Here is a 17,273-nt window from a genome sequence, read left to right on the forward strand (position 1 = left end):
AACTTTGAGCTATACTACAAAGCCATAATAATCAAAACCGCAAGGTGCTGGGACAAGAACAGACATACAGACCAGTGGATTTGGATAGAAAACAAAGATATAAACCCACAGGCTTATGGGCAGCTAATCTTTGACAAAGAAGCAAAGAAGATACAATGGAGCAAAGAAAGTTTGTTCAGCAAATGGTGCTGGGAACACTGGGAAGCTACATGCAAAAAAATGAAACTAGATCACTACCTCACACCATACACAAAAATCAACTCGAAGTAGATTAAAGACTTAAATATAAGAACAGAAACCATAAAATACCTGGAAGCAAAGATGGGCCAAACACTTCACGACATACACTTCAACATCTTTAAAGACAGAGCTCCCAATGCAACAATAGTGAAGGCAAGGATAAATAGATGGGGCTACATTAAGTTAAAGCTTCTGTACAGCAAAAGAGACATTACAAAAGACAAACAGACATTCCACTGATTGGGAACAAATTTTATCACACAAAACTAGCAATAAAGGATTGATCACAAAGATATACTGATGAAACGCAACAGAAATAAACAACCCCATCAGAAAATGGGCAGAAGAGCTAAAAAGACAATTCTCCAAAGAGAAAATGCAGATGGCCAACAAGCATATGAAAAAATGTCCAACATCACTTGTAATAATGGAGATGCAAATTAAAACCACAATGAGATACCACCTCACCCCAGTGAGAATGGCACATCTTAAAACAACTAGCACAACAAATGTTGGCAAGGGTGTAAAGAAAAAGGAACTCTCTTGCACTGCTGGTGGGTATGCAAACTATTACAACCACTATGGGAAACTGTTTGGAGGTTCCTCAAATTGCTAAATATGGAGCTTCCATATGACCCAGCAATCCCACTGCTAGGTATCTACCTAAAAGACACAAAAACATTGATTCAAAAAGATACTTGCATTCCCATGTTTATTGCTGCATTTTTTTAATATTGGAAAGACATGGAAACAGCCCAAATGCCCAAAAATGGATGACTGGATTAAAAAGACGTGGTACATATACACAATGGAATATTACTCAGCAACCAAAAAAAAAGAAATACATGTCCTTTGCAGCAACATGGATGGAGCTGGAAAAGATCATGCTTAGTGAGGTAAGTCAGGAATAAATGGAAAAATACCAAATGGTTTCACTCATAGCAGGAGCATAAGGCGAGAAAATAATAATAATAATTATAATAACAAACAGTTATATACCAGACACAATTAATGGGGGTGGAGTGGATCAAAAACAGTCGGGGAAGGGAAATGCACTGGACTTTGGTGATGGCACATGGGTGATCTGGTAATGAGAAACCCAAGGGGATTACAACTGAGATGGAAAAATGAACAAAATGATGTAAAAATAAACTATTATATTATTTTTTAAAAAAGTCCTGGGCCCTCCCTGGTGGCGCAGCGGGTTAAAGCACAGCACTGAGAATCTAAAGCCGCTTCCACATGAGTTCGATCCCCGCCTGTCCCGGAGGTGACCACATGGTGTGGCAGACCTATCCTGACCCGCCTGCTGCTCCCCTCAGCAGTATACTTCATCCATCTGCCTGTTCTGTTCCCCACTCTGTCTCTGGTGAAGCCTCTCACCGCCCCTGAGCCTCTGGCCTGTACCCCAGTTCTGTATGCACAAATAAATAAATCTTTAAAAAAAAAAAAAGTCCTAAAGAACAAAAAAAGAATATTAATTTGCAAACTTTGCAGAGGACAATAATTATAGTAATTCATTGTAAACATGTAAAATTAATTCAAATTGAACTTATTTAATTTTTTTTTTAATATTTGAGCTTACACAATATGAAATACACATTTCAGAAAAGGGCTTATAAATAAAGGACACTTAAAATATTTCTTTAGTCACTTTGAAAGGTATATTAACAAATGTATCTTATGCAAGTACTTTTCTACATGCCTGTTAAATATCAGCATTTTTATAACTATATGACAGATATGAAATTCATATTTGAGAACCATATTCTAAACTAAAATAAAAATCAAAGAAAAAAAAAAGAATTTGTATATGTGTAAGAGCAGTTACAACAGGAAAAAGCTAGAAATCAGTACCTATTTTTTGATTGGGTTGTTCGCTTTATTTTTGTTGAGTTTTGTCAGATCTTTATGTACTTTTGTTATCAGTCCTTTGTCATTAATATTGTGTGCAAATACTTTCTCCCAATCAGTGGGGTGCCTCTTTGTTTTGTGTGGTGTCTCTCTTGTTGTACAGAAGGTCTTTAACTTGGCAGAAGAGCTACAAAGATACTTCTCCAAAGAAGAAATGCAGATATATAGAAAAATGTTCAACATCACTTTTACTAAGGAAAATGCAAATTAAAATCATAATGAGATACCACCTCACACCAGTGAGAATGGCACATATTAAAACAGCTAGCAACAACAAATGTTGGCGAGGATGTAGTGAAAAAGAACTCTCCTACATTGCTGGTGGGAATGCAAGTTGATACAACCACTATGGAAAGCTGTTTGGAGGCTCCTCAAACTGCTTAACATGGAGCTTCCCTATGATCCAGCAATCCCACTCCTAGGTATCTACCAAAAGACACAAAAACACTGATTCAAAAGGACACCTGCACCATGTTTATTGCTGCTCTATTTACAATAGGGAAGATGTGGAATCAACCCAAATGCCCAAAAATAGAAGACTGGATTAGAAAGATGTGGTACATATACATAACGGAATATTACTGAGCAATCAAAAAAGATAAAATAATGCCTTTTGAAGCAACATGGATGGAGCTGGAAGGGATCATGCTTAGTGAAATAAGCCAGAAAAAATAAATAAATAAAAATCCCAGATGGCTTCACTCATAGCAGGGGGTTTAAGGGATCAGAGGGCGGAAAAAAGAGAGAAACAAGTATTAATAGAGTAAAAATGAAAACAATGAAGAACTATAAACAGAGACATTTATAGGGGTGGGAGAGGGAATGGGAAAAAAAAAAAATCAGTACCTAAAATTCCACAGGCTTTTTTCTTATTTTTTTTTTCTATCTAGTAATCTTATATTTTAAAATTTTCAAATTACCACACAACTCAGCTGGCTCAAAGAATAGATGAAAAAGAGCTAATAGCTTAAAAATACTTATATTTGGAAGTATTTTAAAATAAAGCTCACAAACTCAACACTTTCTCTAGTCAGAGTAATTTCTAAGACTTTGACCTATAATTTATTAAATAAACTATACAGTTCTAACAATATCATATAATCATATATTAAGATAAGTCTTACCTGCTTTTTTAAGTTATCATTCAATTCTTTCAATGCATCAAAAGAGGTTCTAAGCCTTTTGCTTTCTTTATTTCTCTCCTTAAGAACTTCAGTTAAGTGTTCAACTTCTGCAGCATGTTGCTAAAAGAAGAAAAGCTGATATAAAAATTAGGCTAAGGATCCCATGTCACTAATGTTACAGAATATACTTTAATTAAAAATCAGTTCTGGGAGGGAAAAAAAGATTAAAAAAAAAATCTGTTCCAGGCCCTCCCTGGTGGCGCAGAGGGTTAAAGCACAGCACTAAGAAGCTAAAGCCACTTACGCATGAGTTCGATCCACCACCCCCCCAAGGTGATCCACATGGCTCAGCAAACTCGCCCACTGCTCCCCTCAGCAGTGTACTTAGTCAGTGGGCCTGTTCTGCTCCCCATTCTGTCTCTGGTGAATCCTCTCACGGCCCCTGCACTTCTGGCCTGTACCCCAGCTCTGTATGCATCAATAAATAAATCTTTTAAAAAAAATCTTTTAAAAAAAATCTAAAGATTTTAATCAGTTTAAACATACATGACTAATATTGCAAATAATTTAGTAACAGTGTAATCAAAGTAACACCATAGAAAGCATTTGTTCAATACCTGTTACAAAATGTATAAATGGGAAGGAACATCTCAGCAGTGTTCACAGCACCCCACTAACAAGCAACAGTCCTGGACTACAACTCCCAAGATACCAAAGTGAACTTTCTAAATGGAGGGCAGCTAGAAAGGTTAAGGTGGATATATAAATGGAAGTGGAATGAATAAGGGAGGGGAGATACATGGTGGAGAGACACATGGAGGAGGGACACTTGGAAAAGAGTCACAATGGCTGAGAGATTCATGGGGGGCTACTCCTAGTCCTTGGTAGAGTGAAGAGCAGCCATTACTTGATCTCGTGTGGATTATATGGTACATTTTGAATTTTGGGCCTCTCTATCTGTCCCAGCTCTTGGGTACCTGCATAAACCCTTTGTGGTTTTCTGCCAGAAGTTGCTTTTAGCTTGTGGCAAGTAATCTGTTTTGGGCTGAACCTATATGGATGGACATTTGCCCACAAGAGGATGGGTAGTTTTTGGAGTTTTATTTGGAATCTTGTTATTTGAAATGCTTTCTTCTCCTCCTCTTTATGCACACCAATTAAAGATCTTTCACACAAGAATATTTTTCTTTGCCTTTGTGTACTCTTAGCTTAACTCAACAGTTTGGAGTCCCTGAGCACTCCTCAATCACAAAATTACAAACCTATTAAAATATTTCAAATGCATTATGTAGAAACAAAGCTACTTTCTACTTCTGTTCTGAAAAACACACCTAAAGAAACTCCCTAAAATAATTTGTACTTAACATCAAGAAATGATAAAAGAATGAAAATTCATAACCCTCTTCAAGAAACTACTTTATAGCTTTACAGATTAAAATGTAAGGTTTAATTTATCTTGGTAAACATAAGATTTTCAGAATCCCTGACCCTTTGTGTGGCAGGCAAAAACTTCACAGGTTCCATCTTACATGTAAATATCTGCTGCCTGATGGTGTTAAGTCTTTTCAAATAAAATATATATATATATTTAACAATAGACACCCAGCCTTTACATCCTCATAAGGTATTCTTCTGAGAGGGGAAGACTGGAACTTGCATTGCCTTCTTTTAGCATTAGTCTATTTCTGAATTAGGATAATTTTGAGCAAGAAGTCCCTCTGATTCACTGTTCCTCACTATATAAACTGAATTCAGATTAAGCTAAATTTTGGAACAGTTCTCAGTAAAATCTGGTGGACTGTTCCCCAGCTTCAAATCCTCACTATGATTAACTAATACTCTGTCTAACTAATTTTGAGACTTTTTCAGTTAACACCCTTAGAACTACTGAAAGGATAGAACGAGTTAATTTCTTGATATCACACAGTAAGTAAAACTATTTTACATCTCAAAAAAATTTAAATACTGGGCTGTAAAGAAAATTCATGCATTTTTTCCAACAGATGGCACTAGCTTATTTTTGGAAGTACAATAGTCATTTGCATCAACGCTATTACTAGTCATTTTACAGCTGATAGTTCATTTCATTCTGGAAAAAAAAAGAGCAATTTGGTTAAGTTTTGGAGATTTTATAATTTGAAGATGAAGACCAAACTGCACTCTTGCCATATTTTACTGTTTTACTTCTATAAAGAGAAGAACATGTGTCAAGCTTGTGAAAAGTTGCGTAAAGTTTATGGTTCCAATGGCTACAAGAATGTCAGTTCCAACAATGGCTCACAAAATTTCATGCTGGTGATTTTGATCTCAACAGTGATCCTCCATCAGGGATGTCCACTGAGGTTGATGATGACAAAATAAAGGCACTGATTTTAGAGTCAAACCCTCATTTCACAATACAAAAGATTTCAGAAACATTGAACATACAGTATTCAAGCACTCATGACCACCTGAAAAACCTGGGATATGTAAATAAGCTCCATATCTGGGTTCCTGTTGAACTCAAAAGTTCATTTGATGGTGTGTATAATAAACATCTGCAAAGTGCTCATTAACATGAAAAAACTATCACCTAACTGGTGATCAGAAGGGGGATGTTTACAACAATGTGGTGCGCAAATGGTCTTGGTCCCCACATGATGGTTCTCCTCAACCCATATCGAAAGCAGACATTCATCAGAGGAAGGTCATGCTCTCAGTGTGGTGAGGTTTTAAAGGTGTGTTTTTCAAGTTCCTACCATGGAACCAAACAATCAATTGGAATGTTCACTGTTGGCAATTGAACAGTTTGAATGAATCCATCATCCAGAAACATCCAGAGCTTGTTAATCGTAAGAGTTGTGTTCCATCATGCGATGTAAGACCACACACAACTTTGAGCATCTGTCAAAAATTATTGGAGTGTGGACAGGATGTGTTGCCACATCCACCATACATACTTTAAAAAAAAAAAAAATGTGCATTGTATCATTGGTCCATTCAATTACAAGGCGTTGTTGTTGTTGTTTTGAAACGTTGTAGTTGCATGAATGTGGCTATTTTTTGGGTTGTTTGACCACTACAGCTGCTGTTTTGAGTGTCTCTTGTCTGGTCCTATTCTGGGGCATCTCAGCAGCCCCATGAGCATCTTCTGCTGTGTCTTCTGCTGTCTTCTAAGTTGGATCCTGACATATAGTCTGGCTGTCACGTATCTAGGTCCACAGTGGTGAGAAGGTGCCATCTTGGGAGCGTGGCTTATTATTTGGGATAGGAGCTCCACATCCTTATTAGTGAGAAGACGCCATCTTGGAAGTGTGTGTTTAAGACTCTAAAACACTGGACACTGCTTTGTGTGAGGTAAATGGCCATTTTTGGTCTCAATAATGCTTTAATTTTCCCTGGTTAAATAAATGCCATTATTGTTCTCTCAATATGAGTAGTCTTGCAATTGTGTGCAAGGATGAAGAACTCAGTGGCTGATGAACTATTCTGGCAGTGTCATTGGCCAGTTTCAGTGCCCCTTGCTGCCCTGTATCAGCCTGACCTTGTGCTGTCTGACTGCCATTTGTTTAGCCCTTTTCAAAACTCCTTGCATGGTGTAATATTCAATTCAGATGAGGCTATAAATCAGCACTTTGTTCAGTTTTTGCCAACAAAGACAGGTCCTCCCATGAACGAGGAATTATACTCACTGAAAGATGGCAAAAGGTTATCAAACAAAACAGGCAATATATCACAGATTGAACTTTGTTCTCTATATAAATGACCTTTGAAACACATGGGAAAAAATACATCATGATTTTTCCAACAACCTAATATATAATAAAATTTCCTGACTCCCAAACTATTTTATTCTCCTTTAGCAGTTTTGTGAGTAACTCAAATCAATCCCCCCTCTAATTCCATTTAAAAAAAAAAATAGCACATTTTAGCTCTGTCCAATAAAATAAAAGTGTCAATGATAGATAGAGTTTATTAGATAATCACTGAGGAGCCCAACCTGGTAAACAGTCTTGATTAGAGAGAAAAGTAAAAAATTTAGGATTGGATTGTTGCTGTGGGCTGCTGTGGCATCGTTGCACCAACTCCAACTGTGAGCACTTCAGGCTGAGCTGCCACAGAGTTGGATCCTGGCCCGCAGCTTGCCAACTGCCACACCCTACAGACCCTCTTGGCAGGATGATTTCACCTTGGAAGAGCAGCTTTTGTTTGGGACTTCTGAACATTGCGGGGTCTATGGTGAGATAGCTGGCCACGAGTAGCCTTCATAATTTTTGTTCTCACTGTTTGTTAAAATAAGCCCCATTGTTGCTATTTGCTAAATTTGAGTGGTCTTTCAATTTTGCATGCAAGTGACAACCTCATAGACAGTGACTTGTACTCTATTGGTGATCCCAAGGATAAGAGAGGGTCCAGGTTCCTAGTCCAGTTTCCTAGTCTAGCAAGAAAGGGTGGAGCTGAGCAGGAAGGAGAAACTGGAAAGGTGACTGAAGAAGGAAGGAGGACCGATGAAGGAGACCTGAAGGAGGCACATGGAGCAGAGAACTGTTCTTGCTTCTTGATCTTAAACTGGTTGAAAAGACCTGGGTGAGAGACCCATGGGGAGGTTAACAATGGCTGTTTATATTGATTTTGCTCTTTTCCTTCCAGACTTGTCTGTCATTTCTGACCCTTTTCTATGGGCCCACAACAGGAGATGCTTTACACTTCTGGCAGGCTCTCAGGCCTCAGTAGCCCTTTTTTCTCAGTGGGCCAATCCTGTTTGGTTGGGCATTTACCCATAAAGGGATTGTTATTTTCAGATGCTTAATTTAAGAACTATATTCTTGCCATTTTTTTTTTGTTGTTGTTACACACTAATTATATTAAAGTTCCTTTCCATTACAGGCCTTACACACTAGAGTATGTTTGGTCTTGATGTAGGGTGCCCCATCCTTGCTCTGTAACAAAATCTGTCCCTTTCAGATGCAGCCCCTGTTCTCTGAACCCAATATCACTCCAAAAACATCACTTTCTTGATTTCTACAGAATGTACTGTGGAGATATAACAGTTTGCTATCATCCACACCCAAGGAAGGGTGAAGCTTAGCAGCAAAAATCTTTAGAAAAGATTGGGAAAGGAAAAGGAAGGAAGGCTAAGAAAGGTGACTAGGAGTGTTATTAAATGTTAGCCAACAAAAGTAAAGAGAGTTTAAGAAGGAAAGTAGTTTAATTTGTCAACAAACTGAGAAGAGCAGCTGACCCACACCTAAAAAAACATCCTGCTTCCTGACAGAGTAATGGGTATTTATCCAGAGTTACAAGGAAGTAATGAGGGGGTAGGGGAATAGCAAGGGTCAGTTTCTCATCCTTGTGACATTAAGTATTGGAGATTTTGGGGGAGATCCAAGTTGATGCCAGCTTGCTGATGCTATATTCTAGTGTTATATTCTCAGTTCCTTGAAATGTAAAAACAAGACTATTAAATTTAGAGGTTAAAAATAGGAAATGGGAGAGTTTACCTGGCAAAAGGAAGAACCAAATGTTTATCTGGTAGGGCAGAAAGGTAGAGACAAATGTCTCAGGATTGTAACATTTTAACTTGATTTTTTTCTCTTTTCTCTACTGCACACTAATTGATTAAAGTTTTTTTTTTTTGGGGGGGGGGGAGGAGGTACAGTTTAGTAAGGTTAAAAACTAAGTCTTGGCCCTCCCTGGTGGCGCAGCGGGTAAAGCACAGCACTGAGAAGCTAAAGCCACTTCCGCATGAGTTCGATTCCCGCCTGCCCTGGAGGAGACCACATGGCATGGCAGACCTCTCCTGACCCGACCACTGCTCCCCTCAGCAGTGTACTTCGTCGATCTGCCTGTTCTGCTCCCCACTCTGTCTCTGGTGAAGCCTCTCGCCGCCCCTGTACCTCTGACCTGTACCCCAGTTCTGTATGCATAAATAAATAAATCTTAAAAAACAAAACAAACAAAAAAAAAAACTTAAGTCTCTACTCCAGACACAGCAGGCAAGTTTGGAAGGTTTGAATAGACAAGGGAATTGGTAAGGCTGCCTTTGAGACAAGGCCATAAAACTGATCACCATGACCAGAAAAACCAGGCCAGCTCCAAAAATGAAAAAACAGAGGCCAGAACATGCTTCTATGTCAACAGCCAGCCTGGAGACCAGACATCCCAGTGTAAACTGGTGCCCCAAGTTAGAAAGCCCACGAAAATAGAATACAAGAGAGTCTCAAATCCTCCTAAGGGTGCAGACTTCTCCTGGCTTGCCTGCTGCTTCTCTTAGCAATATATTTCAATAAATCCACTTGTTCTGTTCTCCACTCTGTCTCTAGTAAATTATTTTACCCCCACAACTCCAGCCTGATCCTGATATTCTCCCCACAACAGTTCTTTATTATTGAAGGTCTTGTTAAGGGGAAGGATGTCCTAAAGGAACTCTGCAGAGTTCTACTCCACCACCCTACTCCAGCTTTCTGTACCCTACACCATGCTCCAGTGATTGGAAACTACAACTCCCAGCAGTACCAGGGAGAGAACTGCGAGGACCCAAGGGCGGAGCTAGCAGGAATGGATTCTGGGACATTAGGGAGGATAATTAGGGGGCGACTGCCTCTCATGCTCTCTGGCTCTCGCGCTTGGGAAGCAGCTCTCCGGACTGTGTGATTTGGTGTGTTCAGCCTAGCCGTAAGGTATTCCACTTACTTTGTATCCTGCTCTCTTTCCCTGGGCTGTTTCCTATTCCTTTCCCCTTTTGTAAATTAACCCGCTATTGACCCTTTTTTGTATACCTGCATTGTAACCGAATTGTGAGCACGTGGGTGAGGGCCCAGACAGGCGGCCCAGTCCACTCTGGGCTACCCTGTAACAGTTTTTGGTGCCCAACGTAGGGTTCGACTAATTTCAACTGTGGTTGACAAGCCCAAGTACCTTGCGTTGGTCACCGTAAGCGCATTAGGTCTGCAGGACACATGGCTTCTTTGTTTGAAGTCATGAGAACTTTTTTTTTCCCTTTGTATGCAGCTCTTGCTGATGTTTACCACTATGACTTTGACCAGTTTTTTTCCCAGCTTAGGTTCTTTCAGTTTTGTTCCGGCCTTAAGTCTCAGTACCCTTTTTCCTTTGGATATCACCACCAGTTTTATAAATGTCGCTACTCTGGTGAAATCTGGCTTATGGCAAAATGCTGTTTCTTTTGTTCTCCTATTTTGCTGTCTCTGCTTCTTGTTGATACTTTTTTTCAACATCACTTTTCACATTTTTAGCTGAGAAGAAGAGGAGGAAACTCTGCTTCTTCCACTACAAATTTGCAAAAAATTCAGGCTCTTACTGAAAACATGCAGCAGCAAATACAGGCCCTTAATTTGGTTATAAATAGTATTTAAAATGAGAATTGGATTGCCCTTGACTCTATGCAAGCCCAGATACAAGGTGCCTTCCATAAATTAGGTATGACCTAGGATCATATTATGGCACAGAGAAGGGGTAATAAGCCTTTCCCTGAGGACTGCAGGAGGGCAGAGTTATAAGAGGATTTTTATTTGTTGAACACCTTAAACCCTTCAGAAAATAATTGTTCCTTGAATAGCAATGCCTCTCCTATGGAAACTCCTAAGGCTTCTGTAGAAACTGCCAAGGTTCCTGTGGAAAACTCCTAAGGCTTCACAGACTCCATTGCCATCTGGGGAAGGAACTAAAATGCTTTCTCCTTCCCTTTCTAGACAGGGCACCCCTTTTGGAAGTAAGAATCGCCTCGAAGCAGGGCAGTTCCCTCATCGACGTATGGCAGTGGGTGCTTTGAATGCACAAGGACGGCCTGCTGGGCACTTTTGGTCACACAATCCTTTTATAAAGCACAGCAGATCTAAATTGGAGGAGCTCTGTTCCTTCTTATAGGTAGGACCCTAAGAGGATGGTGAACTTGTTTGCCTCTATCTTTCTCTCTCACTGTCCTAGCTGGGCAGATATCCAGGCAATGTTACAAACTTTACTGACTTCGGATGAGCAAAGGATGGTTTTTAAGAAAGCCAGAGAGGAAGCTGATCACCTTCACCAACAAGATGTAGAATCCCAAGAACCAGACGTGGCTATCCCGATGGTAGATTCCCAAATGAGACCCAAATGAAGGTGATATGGATATGTTAGAGCTGTATAAAAAGTGTTTATTGGTAGGGCTGCAGCAAGGGATTCCCAAGCAAAAGAATTTTAATAAAATTCTGCAGCTTGAGCAGAGGGCTAATGAGGATCCATCAGAGTTCCTTGAGCAGATTATCCAAACATATGCCAGACACACAGATATAAATCCTGATGCCCCAGAAAATGCTTGTCTGATCACTATGGCATTCATTACCCACAGTGCCCCAGACATCAGGAGGAAAATAGCACAGGTGGATGGCGTTACCGAGATGAGTCCATCCCAGTTAGTATACCTGGCATTTAGAGTATATAACAACCGAGAGGAAAAGAGACCTAAACCTGCGACTGTTTTTGTACAGAGGCAACATAGAAGAGAGTTTCAGGGTAACAATAACAGAATGGCAGGTGGACCCATGAGACGTGAGCCTCTAGGAAGGAATCAGTGTGCCTACTGTAGGGCGAGGGACATTGGAAGTATGAATGTCCCAGATTACAGGTAAACAGGAGACATTATTATGACAGGAGACAAGGAAGAAGGTCAATGGCACCTCATGATTCACGCAGAGGTCATAGAGAATACAGAGTACATGGGATGCAGAACCAAGGAGGAAAGGAGACAGATGATGGCTCAGAGCAGATACTCAGATGCAGAGAGGAAGGAATACAAGCAGGATACCGGAATCAAGAGACGACTACTGAGGAAAGGAGACAAATGATGGTATACACCAGATTCAGATGAAGAATAAAAGAGCCCAGAGGCTCCACTAGATCCAAAATGGTCCTTTTAAATACCCTTCTTGTGAACCTATGAAAGACCTGAAATATTTAAAAGAAAAAAAAACTTAAATGGTAGAACTTTCCTTCTTTTTCAGCTATGTAGCAGGGTACTTCAAAATACACTTTCTGAAGGACCCTGAGATGACAGATATGCTCTAAATATGCTTTTTCCTTTAGAAACATTTTGGAATATTACTACGACATTGTGCAATTATGTTAGCAGTATTTAAAAAAAAAACAAAAAAATATTATTTTACTATATAAGGCCTTCAGTCTTGTTCTTCATATTTTTTTGTAAATTTTTTCTATTTCTTTTTGTTTTTTAAATCATTTTGGCATATATTAATAAAACCGCAGTTACATATGATTCCACGTGGCATAACTAAGAATAGTGTCTATGTCTATATGTTGAATGTCTGTATGTCTTTTACTTGTATTTAATTGTCTTGGCCTCAAGGCGTTCTAAATTGGTTTGGATGGCGCCTATTGCTATTGTAAACAAACAAATGAAATTGTAATCTTTATGGTAACTAATTTGTTAAAAAAAATCTGTATTGGTATGTATGTTTGTATATATATATATTCTCTCTTATTTGAAGTTCATAATGTCACCCAAATTGACATTTGGAATAACTAAGGTTTTTTGGGGGAAAAAAAGTCTAGTTATAAAATAAGGAAAATTGGAAAACTACATGGCTATGGTTTGAATGTCAACAATTGTCTTACTGAACTGAGTCGGAGCTTTCACAAAATTGGGATTGTCTTTGCTGTTATTTTTTTTCTTCTTCTTCATATTTGTGACAAAGCTTCCCAGAGTTCCAAATTTAATTGAAATTTGGTGGTTTGTCATTTGGTTCATTGAAGGAAGTTTTGTGGAACCTCAGGAGAGCTCCTGAGACACTCCACAAAATTTCTTCTTTTCCCCCTGGGAAAAGCATTCAGATCAATTTGTCTAATTTGGTATTAATACTATAGTAAAATTGGGAAGGAAGCATTGTCACTTGGAAAAAGGTAAACATTGCACATAAAAACAACAGTTAACCTTGTTTTTCTAAAACATGTAAAGAAAAAAGTATTTTTTGATATGTATATAAATGTGACTGTTGATCATTATCTTTTCATATTTTATTAGTCTGGTATTTGCAGAAATTGTTTCTGGAAAAAAATTTTGATATGTACCTGATATGTATGTAAATTTTGAATGTTGATCATTGTTTTGCCACACTAGACTATATTCGATAGTCTAGTGTTGGCAGAAATTGTTTCTGAAGAAATTCAATACTCTGGTATTTGTAGAAATTGTTTCTAAAAAAGGAAAACTTTTTGTTTCCAGTAATAGCTCTCAACAGATTCTAACTGAACTTCTGATATTGAAAAATGTCTTCCACAAAAACCAAATAGAGTGATTCTACTAAGTTTTGTTTGAAATAATATTTTTGTTTGATTTAATTCAGACAGTTTTGCTTTGACTGCCCAAAATCTACAATATTCCTCTTTTTTCAACAGAGCTAATTTTTGTTTCTATTTCTTCTCTCCCCTTGATACCAACACAGTATAAAAACTGTAGTAGTAATTTTTACTACTCTTGAGTCTGTTTTTGCATAACTTCAACAGGGTATTTTGTAGCATTAACTATAGAAATTGGCAATGTGCTTCAGTGGCTTTGCTTGGCATTCTCCAGGAACATCAAACAGAGCTGAACGAAGAAGATGAGCATCTGCTGCTTTGTTTGTAGGGTTCTAGGGACCTCCAAAGAATCGGTGAGGAAGCTTGCCTCCATTGAAGGCCTGGACAACCCGGACTAGACAATACTGAGCCCTGATAACCTCAAGAAGAGGTGACCCCTGGTGGAATCTGCTGGAACTGATGTTCCTGAAGCCTACATCAACAGGACATCGACTGTTTGCTCTGATACTATGGACTGTTCCAACAAGACCAGCTAAAAATTGTTCTTTGGTTAGTCTACCCTGTGATTTTATGCAAAAATAGAAATATGGTTAAATGTTAGCTTGAATTTGTATAAATATGTTATACATTTTTAGATTAAGTTGGAATCAAGGTTGAGAGAACTTGTTTTTACAGAAGTTAAACCAGTTTTTGAAGATTTTTGCTTGTTCCTGTTTTCATATACATATATTGCAACATTTTTTCTCTTCACCTATAATCATAGACTATTTTATAGTAATGACCATCATCCTTGGCATTCATAAACACTGCTGGTGACTGCTGCTTCTTTTGCATATGCTGGAAACTTTACAAAGACTGGAAATGTTACTGTGATTGTCTATGAAGACTACACCGTGTGATCTGTGCCACCATAGATATGGTGGTATGAAATCAAAAGGGGGGAATTGTTAAGAGGAAGGATGTCCCAAAGGAACTCTGCAGAGTCTTATGGACTCCACCCCCTTCTCCAGCTTTCTATACCCTACACCGTACTCTAGTGATTGGAAACTACAAATCCCAGCAGTACCAGGGAGAGAACTGCAAGGACCCAAGGGCGGAGCTAGCAGGAATGGATTCTGGGACATTGTGGGGGATAAATAGGGGACAATTACATCTCACGCTCTCTGGCTCTTGCTTGGGAAGCAGCTCTCCGGACCACGTGACTTAGTGTGTTCAGTCAGCCTAGTCGTTAGGTATTCCACTTACTTTGTATCCTGCTCTTTCCCTGGGCTGTTTCCTATTCCTTTCCCCTTTTGTAAATAAACCTGTTATCGACCCTTTTGTGTGTACCTGCAGTGTAACCAAATTGTGAGCAAGCGGGTGAGGCCCCACAGACAGGCGGCCCACTCCACTCTGGGCTATCCTGTAACAGTCTCATGCACTGAGAGTATGTTTTGTAGCATTTAGGGTGTTGTGCACCCTAAATGTTGGGTTTCCTGGGGTGCTCTTCAGTTTGCCTGCTAACAAAGACCTTTGTGGGCTAGGGGCCCAATGTTTAAATCTTGGATCCTTGGTCACTAGCAGGGAGTTGAAATGGCTGATTTACTGGCAAACAGCAGATTTTATAAATTAAGTAGTTATTTCACAGAAAAGGAGAGCCTACTCTGACTTTAAGCCAATATTAAGCCAGGGACAGAGATCCTAGAAAGCTCATAGATTTAAAGTATGAATATTTACCCTCATGTAGCAAAACAAGAAACTGAAGAAAATTAAGAAACTGAACTCCCTTTTCAAAATAATCATACAGACAGCATTAATTTCAAGTAGCAACCTAAACTTAATAGAAATAACAGATGGACAAATCTAAAGAGAGAAAATAAAGAATGAAATAAGAATGGAGAGCTCTAAGCAGTCTTCTTTTGTCCTGGTTAAAATCCAATCAGCTTTATATAATTTTATGATCACATTAAATGATTTCTTAGATAATTTAGTATATAGTCACAATACAGTTTTTTGTTAAGTGAAGTTAATATACTTAATTGTCCAAATTTTTACACATTCAAATGAGTTCTGATTCTAGTGTGGCAAAATAAGCTCACTATACTCTACTGATTACAAATAAAAGCCCTAGACAAAACACAAAAAGCAATTATGTAAAGCCTGTGGAAAGTAAACACAATCAGGAGGCTAACAAAAGGGATTAAAAGTTGAAGAAACAACTTACTATAGGATGAAGTTTCCTATTTTGATTTTTGTTTCCTTTTTTCAAGAAGTATACCCTAGGGCAGGCTTCAGTTACTGAGAAGTAAAGCAGCAAAGTATGCTGCTAAAATTTAGAGAAATTCCTTAGTCAGAAAAACAGGAAAAAGTGCCCCTCTGAGCCAAATGGCGTGTGGGGACAACCTCATCAGAAGGTTTCTGGAGATCTAGTGGGTAGTCATGCATTGCTTATGCAATGACAGACCACATAAACAAAAGTGACCACAATAGGTTATATACCATATAGCCTCGCTGTATAGTAGGCCAGACCATGCAGATTTGTGCAATTACACTCTGACATTCAATAGTGAAATTGCCCAGTGACATATTTTTCAGAATCGTTTCCTATCACTAAATCATGTATGGCTATACAGGAACCTGTACAAATTTGGTCCACCCCAGTTTCCTAGGCACAGCAAAGATGGAAAAGATTGCAGCGCAGTTTAAAAATACTATCCAAGCCTCAGGCTAACTCCCAATGCCTAAAGCATATTAAAAAAAAAAAAAATCAGCATAGCAAAGGTTCTGAGAATTGAATTAATATTTAAACCATTAATTGAATCACAGAATAACCACTAAATAATGTATGCATATGACAACTCTAAAGTAAAACTAAAAAAACTTTGAAAACTAAACTTAATTAGGTTACTGTCGCACAGAAAGTGAGGAAGGACTTCATCCTACACTGGACTGGTCTGACTACTTAAAAATAAGATCAACAGTCTCTAGAGAATTAAAACAGGACCCAGATTCTATACAAAATATCCAAAAGATTGAAAATACAGTCCAAAGTCAATGCACATACAAAGAACCAGATGAATGTAACTTAAGTCTCAAGTAAAATGCCAATCCTTACATGATCCTGATGTTGGATTTTTGAACTGTTTCATGATGAAATGTAAACGAACACAAATTGAAAAATACAAATTCTCATGAAGAAAGTTAAAAATTGTTTTTAAAGGAACATAATAGGAAATTCTGAAAATTTAAAGTGTAAGAAATAAAAAACTGCCAGATGAATTCAATAGCAACAATGAAAGAGCAATAGATGTCACTAAACGTGAAAAACAAAGTCACCAAATGTGGAAAAACAAGAGCCAAAAGTAATTTGGAATAGAAAAAATATTTGAAGAATTATTGAAGACTTCACAAATTTGGTAAAAGACATAAATTTACAAAATCGGATATTCAACCTAAAACAAGGATACAATTGTGGAGGCTTAGATTAGAAAATTTAGGATGAAAAGTAGGGTTGGGGTAGAAATAATCAATGAATTATTAAACTAGCTTTACAGAAAAACCCTTAGGAAGAGACTGTTATGGAAAATCTATAGGCATAGACCAGAGCGGGGGATATGGAAAATTGTCAGTCATTGCAAATAAACATCAGTCTTTAAAGAATAACTCAGTCAGATGTTAGAAGTGATAGACTTCATAACATCTAAAATTCCAGAAAGGGGGACCTCCCAG

The 17,273-nt window shown here is 38.3% G+C and overlaps 1 protein-coding gene across 3 annotated transcripts in view; it reads right to left on the bottom strand.

Annotated features, from left to right (window-relative positions):
* CCDC138 (coiled-coil domain containing 138) overlaps positions 1–17,273 on the bottom strand; it is a 117,617-nt gene that overhangs the window by 87,122 nt on the left and 13,222 nt on the right. For all 3 annotated transcript variants that reach the window (XM_012731533.1, XM_012731532.1, XM_012731534.1), the window contains one exon: positions 3,279–3,398. In XM_012731533.1, the coding sequence (XP_012586987.1) occupies positions 3,279–3,398 (120 nt within the window). The remainder of the gene's footprint in view (positions 1–3,278; positions 3,399–17,273) is intronic.

This window comes from Condylura cristata, unplaced genomic scaffold, assembly GCF_000260355.1.
Source record: "Condylura cristata isolate star-nosed mole 26May11 unplaced genomic scaffold, ConCri1.0 scaffold00031, whole genome shotgun sequence".
Classification (NCBI taxonomy): domain Eukaryota; kingdom Metazoa; phylum Chordata; class Mammalia; order Eulipotyphla; family Talpidae; genus Condylura; species Condylura cristata.